At 47.8% G+C, this 20,471-nt stretch overlaps 5 protein-coding genes across 16 annotated transcripts; all 5 read right to left on the reverse strand.

Moving 5' to 3' along the window:
• Positions 1-927: 927 nt before the first annotated feature.
• Positions 928-6,306, reverse strand: exoc7 (exocyst complex component 7). Of its 12 annotated transcripts, none has more exons than XM_058068575.2 (21): positions 6,089-6,306; positions 5,870-5,935; positions 5,573-5,757; positions 5,396-5,501; positions 5,097-5,319; positions 4,859-5,026; positions 4,228-4,320; positions 3,877-3,945; positions 3,588-3,733; positions 3,232-3,384; positions 3,066-3,164; positions 2,925-2,987; positions 2,793-2,859; positions 2,479-2,517; positions 2,268-2,333; positions 2,071-2,191; positions 1,899-1,994; positions 1,764-1,827; positions 1,588-1,629; positions 1,386-1,519; positions 928-1,145 (listed from the first exon to the last, which is right to left on the reverse strand). In XM_058068575.2, the coding sequence occupies exons 1-21, from the start codon at positions 6,146-6,148 to the stop codon at positions 1,043-1,045; spliced, it is 2,163 nt and encodes a 720-aa protein (XP_057924558.1). In that variant the 5' UTR covers positions 6,149-6,306; the 3' UTR covers positions 928-1,042. The 12 variants fall into 12 exon arrangements, with proteins under 12 accessions (XP_057924558.1, XP_057924554.1, XP_057924557.1 ...); XM_058068571.2 differs by having other exon boundaries at positions 4,228-4,395; XM_058068574.2 differs by lacking the exon at positions 3,877-3,945 and having other exon boundaries at positions 4,228-4,395.
• A 1,078-nt stretch (positions 6,307-7,384) lies between these two features.
• Positions 7,385-9,476, reverse strand: tvp23b (trans-golgi network vesicle protein 23 homolog B (S. cerevisiae)). The gene is made up of 7 exons (XM_058068585.2): positions 9,365-9,476; positions 8,837-8,913; positions 8,073-8,220; positions 7,910-7,999; positions 7,722-7,847; positions 7,525-7,653; positions 7,385-7,448 (listed from the first exon to the last, which is right to left on the reverse strand). Exons 1-7 carry the CDS (start codon positions 9,374-9,376, stop codon positions 7,422-7,424), a joined length of 609 nt encoding a protein of 202 aa, XP_057924568.2. The 5' UTR covers positions 9,377-9,476; the 3' UTR covers positions 7,385-7,421.
• A 343-nt stretch (positions 9,477-9,819) lies between these two features.
• Positions 9,820-13,626, reverse strand: trim16 (tripartite motif containing 16). Its single transcript, XM_058067518.2, has 6 exons — positions 12,971-13,626; positions 12,182-12,277; positions 11,874-12,107; positions 11,636-11,807; positions 11,122-11,217; positions 9,820-11,051 (listed from the first exon to the last, which is right to left on the reverse strand). Exons 1-6 carry the CDS (start codon positions 13,502-13,504, stop codon positions 10,453-10,455), a joined length of 1,731 nt encoding a protein of 576 aa, XP_057923501.2. The 5' UTR covers positions 13,505-13,626; the 3' UTR covers positions 9,820-10,452.
• A 1,533-nt stretch (positions 13,627-15,159) lies between these two features.
• On the reverse strand, positions 15,160-16,826 carry fads6 (fatty acid desaturase 6). The gene is made up of 6 exons (XM_058067143.2): positions 16,541-16,826; positions 16,210-16,376; positions 15,955-16,135; positions 15,705-15,892; positions 15,445-15,624; positions 15,160-15,389 (listed from the first exon to the last, which is right to left on the reverse strand). Exons 1-6 carry the CDS (start codon positions 16,722-16,724, stop codon positions 15,240-15,242), a joined length of 1,050 nt encoding a protein of 349 aa, XP_057923126.2. The 5' UTR covers positions 16,725-16,826; the 3' UTR covers positions 15,160-15,239.
• Positions 16,827-16,849: 23 nt separating this feature from the next.
• Positions 16,850-19,668, reverse strand: ush1gb (Usher syndrome 1Gb (autosomal recessive)). Its single transcript, XM_058067142.2, has 3 exons — positions 19,281-19,668; positions 18,127-18,544; positions 16,850-18,043 (listed from the first exon to the last, which is right to left on the reverse strand). Exons 1-3 carry the CDS (start codon positions 19,442-19,444, stop codon positions 17,270-17,272), a joined length of 1,356 nt encoding a protein of 451 aa, XP_057923125.2. The 5' UTR covers positions 19,445-19,668; the 3' UTR covers positions 16,850-17,269.
• Positions 19,669-20,471: the final 803 nt, after the last annotated feature.

Here is a 20,471-nt window from a genome sequence, read left to right on the forward strand (position 1 = left end):
ATGTGGAGATTCAATATGCAAAAGCAGGAAGGGGGAGTTGACAAAAAACAATAATAAAATAGGTACTTTTTCACTGAATTAAAAGTTTAACATCACAGGCTATAAAAGCCCAAATCTGCTCCAAATTCTCTTTTTCCGTCAGACATTGACACGGTCATGCCCTCCTGATGGCTAAAGCTAATAAGCATTCTCTTCTTCAACGTGGTGGGATGGTGGAACTGCATAAGCAAAGCCTCTGGCGAGCTGAGCTTGGACGCAATAAGACAATAAGACAAGTCATTCTACATTTTTTGGACGCATCCTCAGCATTACGGAACAAAAAGTCAAGCGCTAGACCCAAAATAATGACACCTGGGCTGTCCGTCAAGACCCAGAGCGGTCCTGGACCCAAATGAAGGCCCTTAGTGGTGCCGACTGCAGCGTAATAACCATCAGATGGCCAGGGAGCATCAAATATGGGACATTGAAAGGTGGAAAAAAGTTGGATTCTCTGATGCGAGACTGAGGGTTGTTTAGTTAAATTGGTGTTTTCAATAAATGACTTTTTCAAAGTGCTTTTAGTTTAACTCCCCCCCCCCCCCTTCTTGCTTTTGCATATTGTAGCTCTACTTAAAACCCCAGGTCTGTACCTGCTGATGCATCACACGTATTGGCCCAACAGGCCGCCATGATGGTACTTCCTGCTGCTGTTTGCCGTCATGCCTACAGGACGTTGACTGGACATCATCTTCTGGAGAACATCACTAAACATCAGATCGTTTCTGCTGCCCTCTGCTGGCCGCCAAGAGGTCTCGCTTCCTCCTGTGTCTTGTTCAGTGGATGTGCAGGAGACAAACTGTTCTATCATGTGACTACATCATTCTTGCAGTAAAAAAACACACTGGTCGTCACATCCTCATCAATAGGTACAACTCAGGAAAGTCGTGATTGACTGGCAGGAAGCAGCGGCGGTGTCTATGCAAATTAGCATCCAAACACTTGCCTTTAATATTTCCATGATTACATCACGTACACAACACAGGTGACGGGAAGGGGGCGGGGCTCAAGCAGAGGTGTCAAATAGCTTCTCGATCATGTCCTCCACCTCCTCTGGACGGTACTTGTGATACTTCTCTGGGTTCTTGGTGAACGAGATGTTGGCACACCTGCAACAACGCAAGCAAGGGAGCTCAATCAAGGAGTCGTTCAAGAGTCAATAAAGTCAGTGAAAGCGCACTCAAAGAGTCATTCAATGAGTAAAAGAGTCAAAGATTCAAAGAGTCAATCTAGGAGTTGTCAGAGGAGTAGAGTCAAGATAGAATTCATTTCAAACATAATTGAACGAGTTGGCCAATGAGTTAAAGAGTCAGAGTGAATCAGAGGAGTTCATCTGATCATCTGATCACCTGTGCAGGAAGCTTCTGTAGGCGTCCGAGACCACCCTCCTCTGGGCCTGCCGGATGAAGTCTCTTTGCTCCTTATCCGGGATGGCCCAACCCTTCTGGATCTTGCACAGCTCCTCCAGGCCGTCGTTAAAACCCTGACGGGACACAGGACATCACGATCGTGCACCGCGGGAGAGACGCCGACGCGTGACGTCGAGCTCACCTTGAACTTGTCCTTGATGACCTGACGCTCTTTGTCCCGAAGCTGAGGACACACACGTTCAGTTAGCATGGTGACGCAGCAGCCACACTCACGTCTTAAAAACTTGACTGTTTTGGGCTCCAGGACGGCAGCCATGCTAATTAGCAGCTGTCGTGACCTGATGGTCGAAGTCTGACCTTGGCGCCTGGCTGGAAGACGGGCATGTTGCGGTCCGCCAGGTGTTCGGTGACTTTGAGCCAGCTGGGCGGAGTCAAGCGTAGAGTTAGGGCACGTAGAAAGGCAAAGGCTGTGAAGTGGAGCTAAACGTTCACCTGCGCTGATACATCTGGATCTGTTGCTCGATCAGCTCCCGGTAGGAACTTTCGGCACGCTTCTGGGTCACCGTCACCAGCTGGATCAGCTCCGACCTGTGGACGTGCACAAGTTTGGGCTAATTTGTTTGTGTGTTTGCGTGTGTGTGTGTGTGTGTGTGTGGAAGCTAACTTCTCCAGAGACTTGAGGATGTAGTTGTAGTTGTTGTGGAGGAAGATGGCGCTCAGAGCCGAGTCCTCGTACACTTTGGACTTGCTCAGTAGGTTCAGCTGAAGGTTCCCCAGAACTTTACCTGAAAGGACAAAGCTTGGCGTTTACTAGAATGCCAACTAGAGGTGCTGTGTGTGTGTGTGTGTGTGTGTGCGTACATATATACGTGCTGAGGAGCCGCTTGTTGAACTCGGACGTGTAGCTGCTGGCTGACGAACTGGACTCTGGGAAACACACACAGCGTCAGAAAGCCCACCTGAGGTTGCCAGTCACATCTAGAAAAAACTTTGTCAGCCGAGTGATTTGCGGCAGGAACACAAAGGACGCTCATCAGGGGCCACAGGGACTCCACGGGCGGGATGTGCTTACCTCGGGGGTCTAAAGGGATATTGTAAGTGTCCCCCAGTACTAAGGGGCCGAGGCAGGGCACAAGAGAAAGAGAAAGGCACAGAGACATGTTAGTGCACAGGAAGTAGAAACAGCCGCATGGTGAGGGAGGCGGGGCTATGAAATGAAAGGGAGGAAGAGGAGTGTGCAACATGGCGTCATGGGTGCTCCTCAGACAGGAAGCATGTGCCAAGCGAGAGTGAGGAAGGTGGACACACATGGATGTGTTCTAGAATGACGTTCTAGCGTGGCTCGTGTGTTAGCGTTACATGCACATGAACGGGGCGGGGCGGTACCTTGTGAGGCCAACATGGCCCCGGCGGTCTCGTGGAAGTCGAGCAGCTGCTGCAAGAAGAGGATGGCCTACGGGAGATGGGAGGGCGGTTGTGAGCGTGGGCTGAGAGGAACGCAAAACAACATGCGCTTACGTTGCTGGTCAGCTCGTGCACGGTTCCGTCCTTTGGCATGTTGTATTCCTTGTCGGGATCGTTCTGCGGAGAGAGAGAGAGAGCAGTGAGGGAAGTTGTCAGTGTGTTGGGGGCGTGGCCTCCTCTGCGTCCATTTCCTGCCTTGATGCTGTCTGCAAACTCCTCCAGAGCTTTGGCTCCGATGGTCTCCATGGATGTGATGAGCGTGGGAAGTTTATTCTTGGTGCTCGCCGCCGTGCCCTGCAACACGATGTGTCACTCAGCAAGGATGTGAGGGATTCTGTTCCCGCACCGGGATAAGCCGTACCTGCAGCGTGGCGTCAAAGTCGGACTTGTTCATCTTCAGGTGTCGGAGGATGGGGAAGATGGTGAGGACAGCAGAGTAGTCGTGTCGCATGATGGCCCGGCGAGCCGCAGACACGATGTTGTCTCCCTCCAGCATCAGGTTGTCCAGCGCCTCCTGTGGACACATGAGGAAATACAAATATTTGCACAAGAATAAAGTCAAAATATTAAGAAAAAAAAGTAATATTTTAACAAGAACAAAAATAATGTATTCTTCATATTTTTTTTTCCATTTTAGTGGTATAAAATTGAAATATTCAAGTTAATTATTCAAACATTCGTCATATCGGCTCTGTGTCTTTAAGAGTCAGTGCTGACCTGAATGAGGGAGTCAAAGGTCTTCTTCTGGTGGTGCTCGGGGATGACCTCCGTCAGGAGGGCGTACTCGCTCTGCGCCAGCTTGATGAAGGCGCTGATGCAGTGGATGTAGGAGTCGATCTCGATGTCCAGCACGTCGTCTTTACCTGAGAGGAAGCAAACGTTGCCATCACGTGCACGTTCCGCGCATGCTTAGCCAGCATGGACAAACGCCTACATGACGCACATGACGGGGCGGTGGTGGGCGGGGCTTACATAAAACAAGGGCTGCTTGTGTTCCGGCACTCACCTGCGGAGCCCCCGTGCTTGTCGGCCAGAGCGTCAGTGATGTGTCTGACCCGCAGGTCGTGATCGTAACCTGCTGAGACGGACCTCGTCAGACCAGACGGTCGTGACGAGGCCTGGAGCATTGGGGGGGGAGGGTAGGCTAAACCCGAAAAAAAGTGACCACCACCAAGCACCCAGGGGAGCGGGTCCACAGACAGTGCACTCGAAGCATCGCAACAGCTTTAGACCCTTCAAACCAAGTCAGCTGACATGCAGATGTCGCGCTATTGGTCAAAGCTGCCGCGAGACGGCACTCTACAACATAACACCAGAAGAAGAAGAGGAGGAGAAGAAGACGACCAGGGTGCATTACCTTCCAAAGGTGTGAGGTTACAACCCCCCTTTTTCCCATCCAGCCCATGCTGTGAGTACTGTTTCAGAAGGTTCTGAGCCTTGCGAATGGTCCCTGGGACCCGAGGAGAGGGAGGAGCGGCAAGGTCCCGACAGCCAGGAGGAAGAAGAGGAAGTAGAGAAAGCAGAGCTGCTAAGTGAGTGATGAAGAACGTGAAGAACACAATACAGCACATCCCATTAGCACCACCACCAGCACAGCCAGGAGTTTATACAGTATTTGGGGGAGGAGGGATGGGGGTGGGGGTCCACAACACAGCTACAAAACACCATGAAGACACCACTACAGGTACACAGGAGCTCCACAAGATAGAGGACAACAAACATGGTTAGGTCATCATCATCATCATCATCATCAATGTTAGCATGCACTTTAACCACATTAACCTATCTGAACGCTGACAAGCTAACATGCTACCAGAGCAGTGGAAAGATGGCTTTATTATTGTTACACCACCATGCTGATGTTCTTCTCTGGAGCACGAGCAGCAGTTAGCAGCCAAGACGTCACGTGAAGCACCTTGACGCTGCAGGTGGGTCTCCAGCAACACATCTACAACTAACATTCTTTCAGCACAATCACGGCGTCCTACCTGGCCTCTTGGGAACCTTCTTGGTGGGCGTGTCTTTGCGCTTGGCTTGGACCGCCGGCGAGTACAGGACCCCGGAGGAGGCGCTGTTCTTACGGAAGTGCTCCTTCAGACCCTTGATGGAGCGATCCAGCTGGCTGGACCTGATCTGGAAGTAGACGGTCATGAAATCTGAAAGAGAAACAGGAGCGTTTCAGGTGAGATGTTCTGAGAAAGATTGACATCATATTAACACCAGAACCTTGGTTCCGTCCGTATTCCACCAGCCAGCCAGCTATGCAGATGATGTCTTGGAGCACGGCTTCGGGTAAGTGTTCCAAGACAACGTCCTCCTGAACCTCCAGCTCTTCGTCCACACTGATAGCGTCCAGGATGAGGATAGGCGGAACCGGCTTGCTGTATCGTGTCAGGAGGCTGCGGAACTCCGCCTCCAACAACTCCTTGCCCTTCTCAAAGCGGGCTTTCTGCAGCGGCACAATCCAATCACACAAACATTCCCGTGTAGAAGAAGTAATGACATCATCATGACGGCAAACATACCACTGTGTTGAGTTCGGGGCTGTCGGGATTGTTGTCCTGGAAGTATTCCACAGCTCTCTGGATCTTGGCAATGCAAGCCAGGTATTCATCCAGTCGGCCAGTCGGTCTGGAAAACAAACAGCTTCAGGATTCGGGATTCATGGGGAAGGACTTCCCGCGCAGGGTCAAACATCTCACCCCTCCCTGATGATCCGGTCTGTGTCTTTGGCCACGTGATAGTAGCTGATGACGTGGTCCATGCACGACAGCGTCTTGTCCACGTTCTCCTGCAGACGCTGCAGGTTCTCCGTCTGTTTGTGAACCGGGATGATGGAGTTCTCCAGTTGCATGAGGCGGCTCTCGAACGACGACAGAATGGACACCTGGACAATGGCCATCACACACACACACACACACACACACACACACACACACTCAAGGATGAGGCGTGCACAAGTGTGTGTGTGTGTGTGTGTGTGTGTGTACAGGTCGTACCATGCCATTGGTCAGCTGATCACTCTTCTCCAGATTCTCACGGATGAATGACAGCGTCTCTTGTTCCTGTCGAAAAACAATACAAAATCGGCACAAACAACACAATTCAGACACACGGGGAGTCGCTGACTCGTTTTCCATGTTGCTGTTTCCACATGAAATTCGACTCAATTTGCCAAACAGGAAGTTCGTTTGTGATGCTAAGTGCTAAGTGCTGACCTGCTTCAGTTTATCCTCAATTTCCCTCTTCCGGGAAGATGCGTCCTCTGTTGGAATCATCTTGACAACAAATCCCCTCAAATATCGCCCACCTGACGATTAAAACGGACTAACAATATTGTTAGTCCACAAAATTAAACATTATTGTGTCCAAGCTAGCGCCGTACAAGGCAACTCTTGCTAGCTTGGGTTACTGTCGAATGACGCCACTTCCGGTTAAGTTTTCAAAATCGTTAGTGTAACAATAACTACATCTAAATAAACGGTTCAATATTTAATGTATCAAAAAATAAAATCACAAGTGAACAAAAGAAGAAAAAAACAGACAAAAAACTAATGTTTTTCACATTCGGACACGGAATGTTACACGGGCCAACAATTACCCTCCTTTTCTACTTCCGTTTAGATGCTTTATTTGGAAAGGCAAATGGCCTCTTTTCCGACAACAGTTTCTGTTTTATGTTTGGTCTTTGGATGTTTTCTGTATTGTAAAACGGCGCTTTCGCGTGTATTCGCGTCCCAGTGTGGCTTAGGTATGAGTTAACTGAAAGTAAACGTTATGAAAATAATTTGTGCGTCTCAATGGTGCAATAACCAGATTCAACCACATGAGGCCACTACTCACACGGATTGGCGACACTTGGCGGCATACGGTGACGTTACAGTACATTATGTAATTCAAGAGGCTCACAGACTTTCCTCACTTTGTTTCTCACATAGTTTGTATTAAGATGATTTGCATTCATTGAAAACCACAAATGCAAATGCAGCCAAATGTGTAACAAATGCACTTCCACGCTCGGGATGCGCCATCAGGACAGTTGAAAGCATTCATGGCCAACAAAATGCAAAACAGAAAACAGCTAGACTGTTTTTAAAGTGTTTTTTTTCTTCAAATGAAACATCAAAACTGCTAATCAATCGCAGGCGTTTCACATTTTCAAATACAACCTAAAAATATGAACATACAGAAAATGTGACGTATTTTCTACAATTAAAAATGAGTCACTATACTGTATTATAACCTATGTAAGCTTTGTGTTATAGGTGTCAAAGCATGTTACTGTACTATCTAATCATATAATTAATAATGAATTTTATTTTTAGCACATCCAGGGGACAGAAACCCCCCCACCTCTGAGCTACCCTTTGGACCCTCCTGGTTTCCATAGTTTCTTCCTAGTAAAATACAAGGATGCAGACAACTGTGACACTTGTCACTCCTGTGTTTCTGTGTCACCCAAGCAAAGGTCGGCAAAAGAGGAAAAATGAGGAAAGAAAAATGTTTGTATTGAGTTCATGTTGGAAAAAAAAAAAAGAAAGCTGCTGCTTGTTAAGATTCCTCGTCTTTGGACAGAGCCTGCGGAGGAAAACACAACAGTGACTTTTCAGACAGAAGATGTTGGATGTCACCTGTTTCACAGATATCAGGTCACCTGTTTGAGAAACTGTCTCCCAAAATAGTTTGTGGCCAGGTTCTTCAAGTTGGTCTTTCCTCCCACTTTACACTTGACGTATCCGTAGAGGTTTGCCGCTTGCAGCACCACTCCCATCACCACCACGGGCTGCGTGCAAGACCACACGTTCACGTCTCAGTAGCTCCAACACGTGCTTGTTGAGCGTGAAGCCTTACCAGCCACATGATCTTCATCTGAACGAGGGCACTGAAGGCAAAAACCACCCACACCACTGGACACACGATCAGTCCCAGCCAGAATATCCGAGATTCCGAATCTGAAATATATGATTTCTTCGTGTCCTGAAAGAAAACAGCTTGTTTTCAGCATCTGTAGAGCAGCACGTTCTACATGTGATTGTCACCTTCCGGGATTCAAACACCCAGTGGCTTCGTCCATCGTCGTCCACCTGGTTCCACCACCTGAGCCCCACCATCAGCCGCCCTGTCACATTCTGCGCAGGACCGCCAAGGACATAAGGAACACAAGCATGACAACATGGGAATACCACGGTGGCAGACACGCACCTTTACCGTCCAGAAGTCACACGAGAGAAGAAGAATGATTGTGACCATGCCACCGATAAAGTTGTTACTGCTGAAAAGTTCACAGAAGAAGTAGACCAGGATGGCGCAAACCCGGAAGAAGAGGTGGAAGAAGGACGCCACGGGATGCCTGGGAACACGGTCACAACAGATGTCAGGTGAGCCATTTGTGGCTTGCGGATGTTTTATTATTGCCCTTCGCCAAAGATTAAAAACATAATGATAACAAGAAAAGTAAAAAAAAAATTACAAGAATCAAGTCAAAATATTTAGAGAAAAAACTTGCAACTGAAGAGAAAAATTAAAAATATTTGCACAAATTAATTTGTAATATGAGGAATCAGGTTGCGGGAAAGGTTATAATATCACAAAAATAAAATCTGAAAGATGAGAAGAAAATTACAAGAAGAAAGTGGAAAAAAGCTATAACTTTCTGAGAATGTCAAAATATAAAGTTGAATTCTAACAAAAAAAGTTGCAGTTTTACAAGAATAAACTAAACATTATGACAAAGGAATTTAAATATTAATTTTAAAAAATACATTAAAAGAACGCCATTGAAAAATAAAGTAATATTTCAAGGTAGTAGTATAGTAGCGATAATAAAATTGGTCATTCTCCCACAAGCTGTTCTCCTGTTGTTCATCCAAATGAGTACGATTCCTCTTGTTCAGCGTGCCATTAGGCATTTATGTCACATTCATCTGTCAGTTTGGAAGTTGAAGCCCAAAAACGTTTTCACTTACTTGAGGTTTTTTGTCTTTGACCTTCTGCCTGCATCCTCCTCAGCGTCAAAAAGAGACACGTCTTCCTCGTTGGTATCCTGTGGGATCAATAAGGAAGAGGCTGAAGCCCTGGAGACGAGTCATCTCAGCTCCAAGGAGCATTTGTGAATTCCTTTCCTGTTCACTCCAACTTCCTATAAGTGCTTTCATACTGCTCCTACTGCTTCGCTCATTTTACTTCTAAGTTAAAGTCGCCTTCAACGGCCATGCGATTATTTTCGTTTTTATGCTGATATGCAAATATAAGCTCCAGTTACAATCAAAGTTTAAATAAAAAAAAAGCATAATAATGAGGAAAGATATTCCCAATTTCACATTAGCTGTCCGAGTTAGCTGCTTGACGGCAGGAAAGCGACGTCATATTCCTGCCATTAAATATGAATTTACTTATCAACTACATGTGTATCTATTTATCTATAACACGTGTATCTATTTCCACCCCAAACAGACACAAAAGTCTGCTTTGTAAAGGTAAAACTAGTCACCTACGTCTGTTAGCATGTTGACACTGGAGCCAACACTTCCTGCTTACATGCCAGTTGGAAGACACGTCACCAAGCAGCGTGGTCACGTGACTGGTGCGTGCCCAGTCATGTGGCCTCACGAGCTTTTACGTCATTGCTGGGCGTCACGGATGTAGCTTGAACGACTTCCTGGACGCTCAATAAACACTAAATACATGTTAAATATTTGCTACATTTTTAAACTGTAACCCAACGAAATTAACTGTAGTTTAATTCAGTCACTTTTATCCACTTTAATCCACACTATTGTATGAGTTTATGAGTTTCTCTATACATTCATTTATTGATATGTTGTTGCTAGGGTACACGGCTGTAGAGAGATTGTATACAAAGACTTGATAAAATAAAACTAAATGCATCTTAATCAGCACTAGGTATTTTGGTCATCAGATTGTAACATATTCCACCAAAAGATCCTTTTGAGAGTAAACTTTTTAATGATTGACAAAGTTGTACAACACTATGTTTGCATAGAACAGTACATGTTTTTGATGTGTAGTACTCCACACTGGTCACCAGGTGTCAGTAATCTTACATTGATAATATATAGCCATAATAGCCATAATAGCTATAATATAATAGCTACTGCAGGGAGTATGTGACTTCCCGTGTGTGAATCTATGTTATGTCATATTTAGCTCTTACATAGGACTCCGTAATCAGGAAAAAGCCGAAAGAAACAAACAAAAATGGCTTATTTTCTGTTTTTTCTGTTTATTGTATTGGGTAATACCAATGTAAACATGACTATAGGGGTGTTATTTCATGTCCTGGAGGGTATAATAATGTTTAAACCCATATTTAGATGGTCATAAACAGGTTGTCAATGCTCTAATGACAAAAATATTTAATTTATATAACTAGGGGTTACTGTATTTCTTTTTTTGTTGCAAAAAGACATAAAAATATCACAGTGTTGTGTAAATGCAACATGGAGGCTGCCCCTGTTTTATTTCATCAGCTTGTTTGTCCTCAGCCATCTGAAGGAGACGTTTGTGTTCATCCAACAAGTATAGGTATAGTTATGGAGGATATGGAAGGTCCGTCCACACGTCACGAAAGAGGGCCACCATTAGCGGGTGATGTTGGAGGGGAGGGGCTTTTCAGAGGTAAGGGCTCTCCAGGCGGCACCAAAGCGACGATGTTCTCCTTCTTGGACAACCAGAACGCCGGGTAAAGTGGCTCGAGGAACTCGGCCTCGTAGCGATGGATGAGCGTCATGGCGTCATCTACGCCGTAGAAGCCCAGTAGACCTTTGGTGGAGTCCACGTACACCCCGACTCGAGTGAACTTGCCCACATTGAGCGGCGTCTCCACGCCGCTGTGCCACGCCGAGAAGGTGCGTCCATTCCATTGTAGACACCATGAGATGTTATTCCCGGTGATGCAGGCGTTGCTCTCCTCGCCTTTGCGTTCGATGCTCTTGTATGTGAGGCCCACGTGCGTACCCTCGCCGCTGATATCTGCCTCAAAGTAATGGCGGCCTAGGTAGAAGCTCTCAGCTGCCAGCACCTGGCGCCAGCTGTCGAAGCGCTCGGGAACATCGGGATAGGGATGCTGCCACGGCGTGGTGTTGGTCACTTTGTGGTTGTCTTCGGTGAGACGCAGGAAGACATGGGCGGTCTCCGCATCGAAACTCACATGAGCGCCATCTAGAGGACGTAAGTCTGAAGGTTAAAGGTCACCAAGTCCACGTCTGAAGGCAAACATTCACACACTTACACTTTAGGAAGTCCTCCCGAGTCTCCGGATCTGGAATTGTCATGTTGTGTTTGGCTGCAACGATGGTTTGGACCGTCGTCTTTATTCCCATTTTATCTGAAATGGAAGCACACGTCACTCACTGAGATTTCCACCATCTTGAAATCCTTCTTGAGATGTTTGCAACCCTGGAGAACAACTAGAAGAAACCTAAGGCTGAAACTATTTTGTCTATAAACTGTTAAAATAAAGCTACCATGAAAAAAAGGGCTCAAATACTTCTTTTCCTAGCTGCAGGGTGTTGGTCATGTGACCTCACAGCTTGGCTTCATTTGCGGCACGAAGGTCCGACCATCGCCGGCGCCGATTTCAGCGTTCATTACTAACATGGCGAGACATTTTTGGACACTGGCGGCGGTCAGGTGAGTCTGAGCTCCACACCTGAGCGTCGAGGCTGTCACACGCAGGCGGAACATTCCACACGTGTGCGAACACGCCTAGCCGAGGCTCGACTTCTCCTTCTCCAGGAACTCACCGGTGTTGCAGGTCTCCTTCACTTTGTCCATGTAGGACGTCACCAGCATGGTGCACAGCTCCTCCGTAGCGTCCACGATGACGCGGCTGACGGAGTTGAGGCGGTCCATGAGGCCGATGTAGACACCCGGTAGAGAAATGTCGGACGCCTCCTTCTTCCACTCGGAGTACTCCTAACAAGCGAGTGTGATCAGTCGTAGGGATGAGGTGCGGCATTCCCGCCCGGTCCGATATCATACCTGTAAGAAGTCCACGTCATTCTTGTTCCTGGAGAGCTTCTCAACCTGCGCTTGCGTCTTCTTCAGCTCGCCGCATCTTTGCTCCAGGTGCACCCGGATACCCTCGGCTTGCCGCAGCGCCTGCTTCTCCTCGCCTTCCAGGATTTCTGTCACTTCCCGTTTGGCCTTCTCCACCGCCGCCTGCAGCTGCTCGAATTGAACCTCGATGACCGCCCGCACGTCCGTCACGGAATGCTGCGGAGACGACACCAGCGTATCACGCGTTTTGGCTCTGCCGGCGAAAGCAGCCTCTCACGCGTCGTCTTTACCTCGATGGAGACGGTGTTGAGCTGCAGCTTGCCGATGGCGTTCTCCGCCGCCGTCACCGTCTTGGTCATCTCACTGCGTTTGTCCTTCAGCTCCCTCTGCAGAGGACAAACACGCTTTTTCATCACACACTGGCGGGAATTTTCACTTTGAAGCGCAGAATTCCTCAACAGGTCCGGACGGCCGCCGGAAGATCGCACCCTCTGGCCGGCGTTGAACTTCCTGTCATACCTCGTGGAAGAACCATAGACCATGACATGAGGTAGACCCGAATACTTGTACGACTTCAAATAGTCTCATGTTAACGGCTCTGATTCAGATTCCCGATTGGAGTCACTGGAGCATCAACAACAGAATGTCACACACACACACACACACACACACACACACACACACACACACACACACGGCATTGTTTGACAAAAAGGAAGCAGCTGAGGGCTCTCGGCAGGAAGCTGACGTCCACATGACCGTCACTAGGAGACACAAATAGCTGACGTTGATCTTTGCAAGTGTTAGCTTACCACAAACACCTCTTCATCAATCAATCAGAGCAAAGTTCCAAAGTCCAGCTAAGTCCTCCTAAGTCCTCCTAAGTCCTCCTAAGTCATCTGGTGTGGCATTGTGTTAGGGTGCGACTCCACACTTCTGGTATAGTGGACCTCACATCCCCCCCATGAGATGTCCTAAGCTAATTAGCACGCTAGGAACTGATCTTCATGTACTTGAGGAGTCCTACTCACATGAACGTGACCCAAGTGTGTGTGTGTGAGGGGGGGGTTTGAACCTACCTCGACTCGGCGGCGAGCCTCAACCACAGCAACGGTGTTGTGGCCCCTGTGCTCCTCACCCACGCAGTCCTGACAGATGCAGCAAGCGTCGGCGTAGCAGAAGAGTTCCAGGGGCCACTTATGGATCTCGCAGGTCCTCCTTTCGATATCCCGGAGCGGATCCACCAGCCGGTGGTTCTGGAACTTCGGGTTCTCCAGGTGAGGCCGGAGGTGAGCCTCGCAGTAGGACACCAAACAGGTGAGGCAGGACTTGAGGGCCCTGCAGGGGCTCTCGATGCACGAATCACACACCACGTCATCCGGGCCCAAAGGTTCTTCCGTTACCTGGTCTTCTTCCACAACTTCGGTAGCGCTTTCTTCTGCCGCCACCACGTTCTGCTCCTCGTCGGAATTCTTCTGAGGAGCGTCTGTTTCATTCACTTTGTCACTCTGCTCACACTCGGGGGTTCCTCCGTTCTCCTTGGCGACCAGGGGGGCACCGGCTGCCGGGTCAGCACCGTTCTGCTGAGGGGTGAGAGTTTCAGGATCTGCCATGTTCTTCTTCTGCTTGCTCTCTGCAGCCGCCGGGAGAGGAACTGGCCCGGCCACTCTGTAGTTCCTGGAGGAGCCTGCAAAGCCACACCTAGATGATGTGAGTCAGACGAGGCCCAGTTTCAGCCCGCCCCCCTCGGCACCGACACGGCCGGCCCGCCCTCCCTCTCCCTCGCAAGCCACAGGGTGGAGCTCATCCTGCAAACGAGCTGAGAAGAGCCCAGGCGCATTCCTGCACATGTCTGATCAGTGGCGGGCTGCACTGGAGCCCCGCCCCCACAGGCTGACTTCATTACGGGCAGCATGCACACCCACGTGCACTCCTGTTCACGCTCAGGTATTTGGAGTATTTTGCTCCTTGTTGACAACTTTATTGTACGCTTGTGACACATCCAGGTACATGTCACATGACCTTTTACTGTTACTCTTCAGTAAGAAAGGTAGCTATTGGCTGTCCTGGAAGTCACCAGAAGTAGCAAGATGATGTCATCACCTCATGTGCATTTTATTTGTATACGATGCTGTAACAGATACTGTAGGAAAAAAACTGAAAAAAAACAGAAAATATTTATTATATTATATATTATATTATATATTATTATAATAATATATATATATATAATTATTATTATTATATAATATTATTATATTATATTATTTGTAATTCCAAACAATTAATATATAAAAATAGATAAAAATATCATATAATATTATATAATAATAATTATCTATATATATATATATATATATATATATATATACAACATTATTATATTATATAATATATATGTATAATATTTATTATTATTATTATTATTAATTGTTTGGAATTACAAATAATAATAATGATAATTATCTATCTATATATATATACAACATTATTATATTATATAATATATATATAATTATTACTAATAATATTATATTATATTATTTGTAATTCCAAACAATTAATAATAATAATAATAAATATTATATATATATTATATAATATAATAATGTTGTATATATATATATATAATTATTATTCATATATTATAAATATATAACAATATCATATAATATAATATTATATAATACTAATAATTATCTCTCTCTATATATAATATAATAATAATATATAATATAATAAATATAATAATAATAATTATATATATATAATATAATAATAATAAGGACTTGATCAAGTTTATTTGTAATTCTAAACAATTAATATATTATAAATAAATATATAATAAACTTGATCAAGTCATTAAAATAATTTGAATAGTTTATCTCAGCCATTGTCTCTCAAAGTCTAGCCAGCGTTTATAATTACATACAGCTTCACCGAGTTGCTAGTGACTGCTTTGGGGGCGGGACGTACCATAGTTTCGGGAGCACCCACTGCTCAGCGACAAACAACAAACTACAGATCAATGCATGCTTTCACTGTTAAGTCTGCAAAAATCTCTCCTACGACCCCAGGAAAAGTAGCGAGATCTGTCACTAGTCGCTTTTGAGATAATATGTTGCACACATCAACGTCAGTAAAAGGACTTCTGTGACGTCATGGCATGCTTGTGTCGTTGGCAAATGTTGCTGCCCCCTGCAGGGCGAAGCGGGTGTTGCAGAAAATGTCAATGATTTTAATCAATGTGGACATTCAATGGTGTTTAGTTTAGTTTAGTTTTTACTTGTTGTGATAGCCAAAGTTACATTCAGGGGCAATCAGGAAAGTTCAGTGCGGGTCAGGTGATCACTGCAGGCCAACCAGCTCGGTGATGGGGGGGGCTGCCACCATCAGGTCTTGATATTTGTGGAAGAAAAGGCCAAGGCGGGAAAAGTAAGCGTCTTCCTGATATGGAAGTTTCTTGGCGTTCAGGTAACGGCTCACCACGGGCTTCACCTGCAAGGGGGGGGGGTGTGGTCACTGTCTCAAACACACACACACATGTACACACCTTCAGGCACATGTTGTCGGACAGGAAGGGGAAGAGGTGGTGCTCCACATGGCAGCTGATGAGCGAGTGTCCGAAGGTCCAGTCCAGCAGAAGGTTCCGCCGCAGGTTGAGCACGCCGTGCGTCATCTGGAGGATCCGCTTGGGTCGGCGGACGTGGCTGAACATGGGCAGGCCGATGTGCTGTAAAGTTGCCAAAATAACGCTCTTTCGGTCGGTAACGGATCGCGGTTTTCAGGGTGCGTTCGAGTCCAGAGTCTCACTTGAAAGATGTTGACATGGATGAAGGGCAAGGAGAACATGGCTCTGCACGCCAACATGCACAGAACGGCGCCGAGTGGCGTGCGGAACCCGGACACGTTGAGGAGCAGCCAGTACTGCGAGTACAGACCCAGCAGGATCATCAGCAGCGTCCTCGCCACCAGCCACGGCGAGCACCCTCGGAGATGAGCTGCAGGTCACAGGTCATCACAGATGATTGACAGAAGGTTCAGGAGTGGTCGGCGGACTCACCCACGGCGACCAGCGGCGTCATGATCGGCAGCGTGAGCGGCGCGATGAAGAGGTAGACCAGGCGAGGGAGGAGGGGCACCTTCCACGTGCTGGAGTCGCCCAAGCCGATGATGTTGGTGTGAGCGTGATGCAGCTTCACGTGCGCGTGGACGCCGGCCTGCGCCGAGAACGAACCGCAGATCTGACAACACAACACCGTCACATGTCACGTGACCCGCCTCCCAGAACATCACCAACCGGCCTTTAACCTCTGACCTCGATAAAGAAGATGGCCCAGAACTTGGTCCACGTTGGCGAATCGCTCAGCGCGCCGTGACTGGCGAGGTGGTTCCCCTTAACGGTGATGGTGGCGTGAGCCACGCCCATCAGAAGCAGGCCGCAAGTGAAGATCAGGACGTCACCTGAACGCAGCAGCAGGAAAGCTGCAACACACACGAGTTGTGTTTACATCGTCATGGAAACGCAAACATCAAACATGGCGGATGGATGCCAAGGAATGAAGATGTTACGTAACTAAATTTGTTTTTTTTTCTGGTTTCGTCATAAAAGTAAACTTTAAAAGATCCATCCCAGAATAAGTTCGTACCGACGGGCAGGCAGAGGAAGGCCGCCGCCAGGATGCTGCAGTCCAAGCCCCTCCTCTCCCACCAGCTGCTCTCCTTCACCAGGGTCTGCACCATCCTGCTCAGATCCGCCATCAAGGACTCTTCAGAACCGTCCTCCCCCCTTCCGGTCTTTTTGGACCAGGTGGTCCCGTTTAGTTCCGTCATGTCGGCGCTTCTTCTTCAAAGTGCGTCAGCTATCTCCCGTGCAAAGGGCAGCACAAAGGCAACATTGCGAAACTCCTCTTTGGTACCATGCCCCGCCCCCTTTTTTCCTCATGAACCCGCCCACTTATCAGGTTTCCCTCTTTCTTCCTCCGTCATGAAAGCACACAGCAATCTTTCAGCATCTTTGAATAAAAAACTTGTCTTCTTTTTATATTAAAAACATGCAAATGTTATGAATGTAATATTCCATCAGTTGAATATAAGGGCGGTCCTTATGTGATTGACATGTGGAGACATGGCGACTGTTGCCATGGTGACATATCAGCGTCCTTAGTCATTCATGTGCTCACGGGGAAAACATGCAAACTTCACACCAGCGTAGATTTGAACCCAGATCTACTGACTGCGTGGCCAATATGCTAACCACGCACCATGCAGGCCGCGCTTATTCATAAATATGTTATATCCATCAGCCACCAGAGGGTGCTGTTTGTCTTCAAAGTGGTCATCCTGCTGGCGTTTCAGCAAAGGTCCAATAACACACTTCATAGATGTGTGTCCTCGATGGCGTCCGGCTCGCACAAAATGTCCCGACGTCTCTTGCAGGCTTCCAGTATCTTCTTACGGGGGCCCAGCGGGACCTGGACGCTGCTGAGATCCTGCTCGGAACAAAGCAGAAGAGCTTCCAGGTCAATCTTTTCCCGTCTGAAGATGACAATGAACTCTGCAAGGTTGTGCGACACCAGAAATGTCTCCAGTGGACTACTTTGGGGGTCCAGGTCTTTGTCAAGACTTGCATCAGAGTCCTCCCATGGGCCAAGAGAACTCTTGATGCTGTCTTTGTCAAAACTGGACAAACGTCGAGGAAGTTGCCCGTGTAGATGGACGTTCGGCGCTCGTCCTGCAGGTTCACTTCCTATGACGCTCGCTTCATCAACGCCAAACGCAGTCCGCCTGCCGTAGTTCCTGCGGAACACCATGGTTCCAAGCCCGGGGCGAGTGAAGAGTGAGTCCCGTCCGGAATCAGCGCTGATCTCGGAATAAGCAGCTTCATGGAGGCCGGGGTCGCTCATGGCACGAGAGAGAGCGTCGCCGTCGCTGTCATGGTCGTGGAGGAACAGGTCATGAATGTCCAGGCCGATGTCGGCGTGGCTTCCCTGTCTGAGGAACATGACGTCGTTTCCCAGCTGCAGGCCGGACAGCGAACGCACACTCTTCCGACCGTCTTCTGAGATCTTGAACGTTCCATCCGTCTGCTTCTTCTTGTTCAGTTTCTTCTGAATCTTGGCCTTGCTCTTCAGGGTGGAATGCAATGTGGCCTGAGCAGAGAGAAGGTTGACTGGTTAGCATGTTCTTAAGCTAAAGGACAGGATGTCAAGACGTTGTCCATGTAGACGAGCACCTGCGAGTAGGACGGGTTGGAGGCGTTGAACTTGCGGCTCAGCGTGCTGCCGCTCATGTAGCTGTAGACGCTTATGGCGTCCAAGTCGTCCAGATTCTCCATGCGTTGGCGGTGCCTCTCCTGGAGTCGGACGCATTCTTTGACACGGCGCTCGGTGGCGCGGAACGCTCGCGCCTTGAGTTTGCCGACTAGCTTGGGATTGAGTGTGATCTGCTTGGCGGCGATGGAGTCCAGGTAGCGGACGCATTCCACGTGGCCTTTGGCGGCGGCCATGTCCAGCGGCGTGTGGTAATCGTTGTCCAGGCACCACACGTTGGCCCCAAACGCCACCAGGAAGGACAAACAGGCGTGATGGCCGTTGGCGGCTGCCAAGTGGAGCGGCGTGTTGCCCCAGATGTCACACTTGTCTGGGTCGCCTCTGCGCACATGCACACACACACACACACACACACAGCTTGCTGACTTTTAGGCTTTTATTTTGAAAGGAGACAAAACATGATGTCACACTGCACGTGATTCCTCAGTAAGGCTAAAAATGAGGTGACGTCATTTACGTTCAGTGTAGCCCCGCCCACTAATGAATGATTGACGCACTAACACTGCATTATTCATATGCACGCCACTTAGCATCGCTGACATCACAGAGGTCACATGGGGGGCGACGTCCGTGCGGCCCATCAGTGAACATCCGACATCACTGACCTCACAGCAACTCGTCTGCAACCAGGAAGCTAACAGGAAGTCATCACGCTAACAGCTTATTGTGTCTATCCGCTGTAGTGACCTTTGACCTGAATGGCGTCTTATCTCATTGCACCGTGTAAACTTAGCGCCACGTTATCTGCAAAGAGTGCACGTGAGCGTGCATGAAGATAAGGGACGTGTCACGGATGAGCGTGCTGGTGACCTTTGTGTGGAATGACGACATTAAAATGCAAAGAGAAACACCCGCCAAGGGGGCGTGGCCTAAATGTTGTTTGAGATGGGAGGCCCATGTTGTGTTTACGTACACATACACGGATATGTACTTACACTATCAAGTACACATAATATGTATGTAAAAATACACATACATGTACGTTCCATGTCTATATGAAGTAGTCCTGAATAATAAGGTCAACATCTCAGGTGAGTCGGGTTCTCCGTGGACTCACCCTCTGGCCACGATGGTTCTGAGCGCGTGCATGTTCCCGCTGTAGGCGGCCCATAAAGTGGGTGTCATCCCGTCCTCGTCCGGAGCGTTCAGCTGCTTCCGCGTCGCCTCTTTGAGGACGTCCACGAGGCCGTCCCGTGCGGCCCGGTGGTACCGGTCGTCCATGACTCACTTCCGTTCCGTTTCCATGTCCGTCTGGACCGTGACCGCGGACTCCCCAGTCTGGAGAGGAACCACGTAAGTGTGGACGGGTTCGTGCTCGGTTGCTCGGAGACGAGCACGAGGAGCGCTGGTTGTCAGGGGAGGGGCGGGACTAGGCAGGCGGAAGTTACAATGAAGACTTCCTGTGAAAAACTAATGTCAAACAGCAGTTTGCTAGCTTGACTTCAACCTTGTTTTGTGCACGTGCGTGGAATTCTACAGGGTGCCACTTTTATTCTGAAAGGTTTCATTAACTTCATGATAAACAACAATATGACACAATACACAGTAGACTACATGTCATGCTACGTGTCATGCTACATGCCACATGGCATGTCACATGATGATACATGACATTATGACACTACATGACACACTACATGAAACACTACAGGACACGCTCCACAACAGACTACATGCCACAATGCATCTCACATTTCATGCCGCATTGTCACACTGCGTGACACACTATATGACATGTCACACTACATGTTACACTACATATCACGCTACACGACAGACTGCATGCCACATTACGTGAAACACTATATGACACGACATGTCACACTACGATACATGTTACACTACGTATCACGCCACATGACACACTGCATGCCGCATGTTACACTAAAGTACATGATATACAGTATACTACATGACACACTACATGTCAAGCTACACAACACACTATATGACACTACGGTACATGTTACACTACATATCAAGCCACATGACACACTGCATGCCGCATGTTACACTACAGTACATGATATACAGTATACAACATGACACACTACATGTCAAGCTACACAACACACTATATGACACTACGGTACATGTTACACTACATATCAAGCCACATGACACACTGCATGCCGCATGTTACACTACAGTACATGATATACAGTATACTACATGACGCACTACATGTCAAGCTACACGACATACTGCATGCCACATTACGTGAAACACTATATGACACGACATGTCA

This window comes from Doryrhamphus excisus, linkage group LG6 (assembly GCF_037039965.1).
Source record: "Doryrhamphus excisus strain RoL-2023G ecotype Guam linkage group LG6, RoL_Dexc_Guam_v1.1, whole genome shotgun sequence".
In the NCBI taxonomy this organism is placed as follows: domain Eukaryota; kingdom Metazoa; phylum Chordata; class Actinopteri; order Syngnathiformes; family Syngnathidae; genus Doryrhamphus; species Doryrhamphus excisus.

Bases quoted from the DNA above. Each gene is read 5' to 3' on its own strand.
- trim16 (XM_058067518.2), bottom strand. From the start codon at position 13,504: ATGGCAGATCCTGAAACTCTCACCCCTCAGCAGAACGGTGCTGACCCG. The intron at 12,278-12,970 runs GTAGGTTCAAAC...TGTCCTCTGCAG, and splicing joins AGGCTCGCCGCCGAGTCGAG to AGGGAGCTGAAGGACAAACG. The intron at 11,052-11,121 runs GTAAGTGTGTGA...TACGTCCTCTAG, and splicing joins TCGGGAGGACTTCCTAAAGT to ATGGCGCTCATGTGAGTTTC.
- ush1gb (XM_058067142.2), bottom strand. From the start codon at position 19,444: ATGGACGACCGGTACCACCGGGCCGCACGGGACGGCCTCGTGGACGTC. The intron at 18,545-19,280 runs GTGAGTCCACGG...GCATGTGCGCAG, and splicing joins AGAACCATCGTGGCCAGAGG to AGGCGACCCAGACAAGTGTG. The intron at 18,044-18,126 runs GTGCTCGTCTAC...CTCTCTGCTCAG, and splicing joins CCAACCCGTCCTACTCGCAG to GCCACATTGCATTCCACCCT.
- exoc7 (XM_058068571.2), bottom strand. From the start codon at position 6,148: ATGATTCCAACAGAGGACGCATCTTCCCGGAAGAGGGAAATTGAGGAT. The intron at 5,936-6,088 runs GTCAGCACTTAG...GTTTTTCGACAG, and splicing joins TTGAGGATAAACTGAAGCAG to GAACAAGAGACGCTGTCATT. The intron at 5,758-5,869 runs GTACGACCTGTA...GCCATTGTCCAG, and splicing joins ATCAGCTGACCAATGGCATG to GTGTCCATTCTGTCGTCGTT.
- fads6 (XM_058067143.2), bottom strand. From the start codon at position 16,724: ATGACGGAACTAAACGGGACCACCTGGTCCAAAAAGACCGGAAGGGGG. The intron at 16,136-16,209 runs GTCAGAGGTTAA...TTGTGTTGTCAG, and splicing joins GGGCCATCTTCTTTATCGAG to ATCTGCGGTTCGTTCTCGGC. The intron at 15,390-15,444 runs GTGTGTACATGT...CCCCCCTTGCAG, and splicing joins CCGACAACATGTGCCTGAAG to GTGAAGCCCGTGGTGAGCCG.
- tvp23b (XM_058068585.2), bottom strand. The intron at 8,221-8,836 runs GTAAGTGAAAAC...CCGTGTTCCCAG, and splicing joins TCAAAGACAAAAAACCTCAA to GCATCCCGTGGCGTCCTTCT. The intron at 8,000-8,072 runs GTGCGTGTCTGC...GGTCCTGCGCAG, and splicing joins GTGACTTCTGGACGGTAAAG to AATGTGACAGGGCGGCTGAT.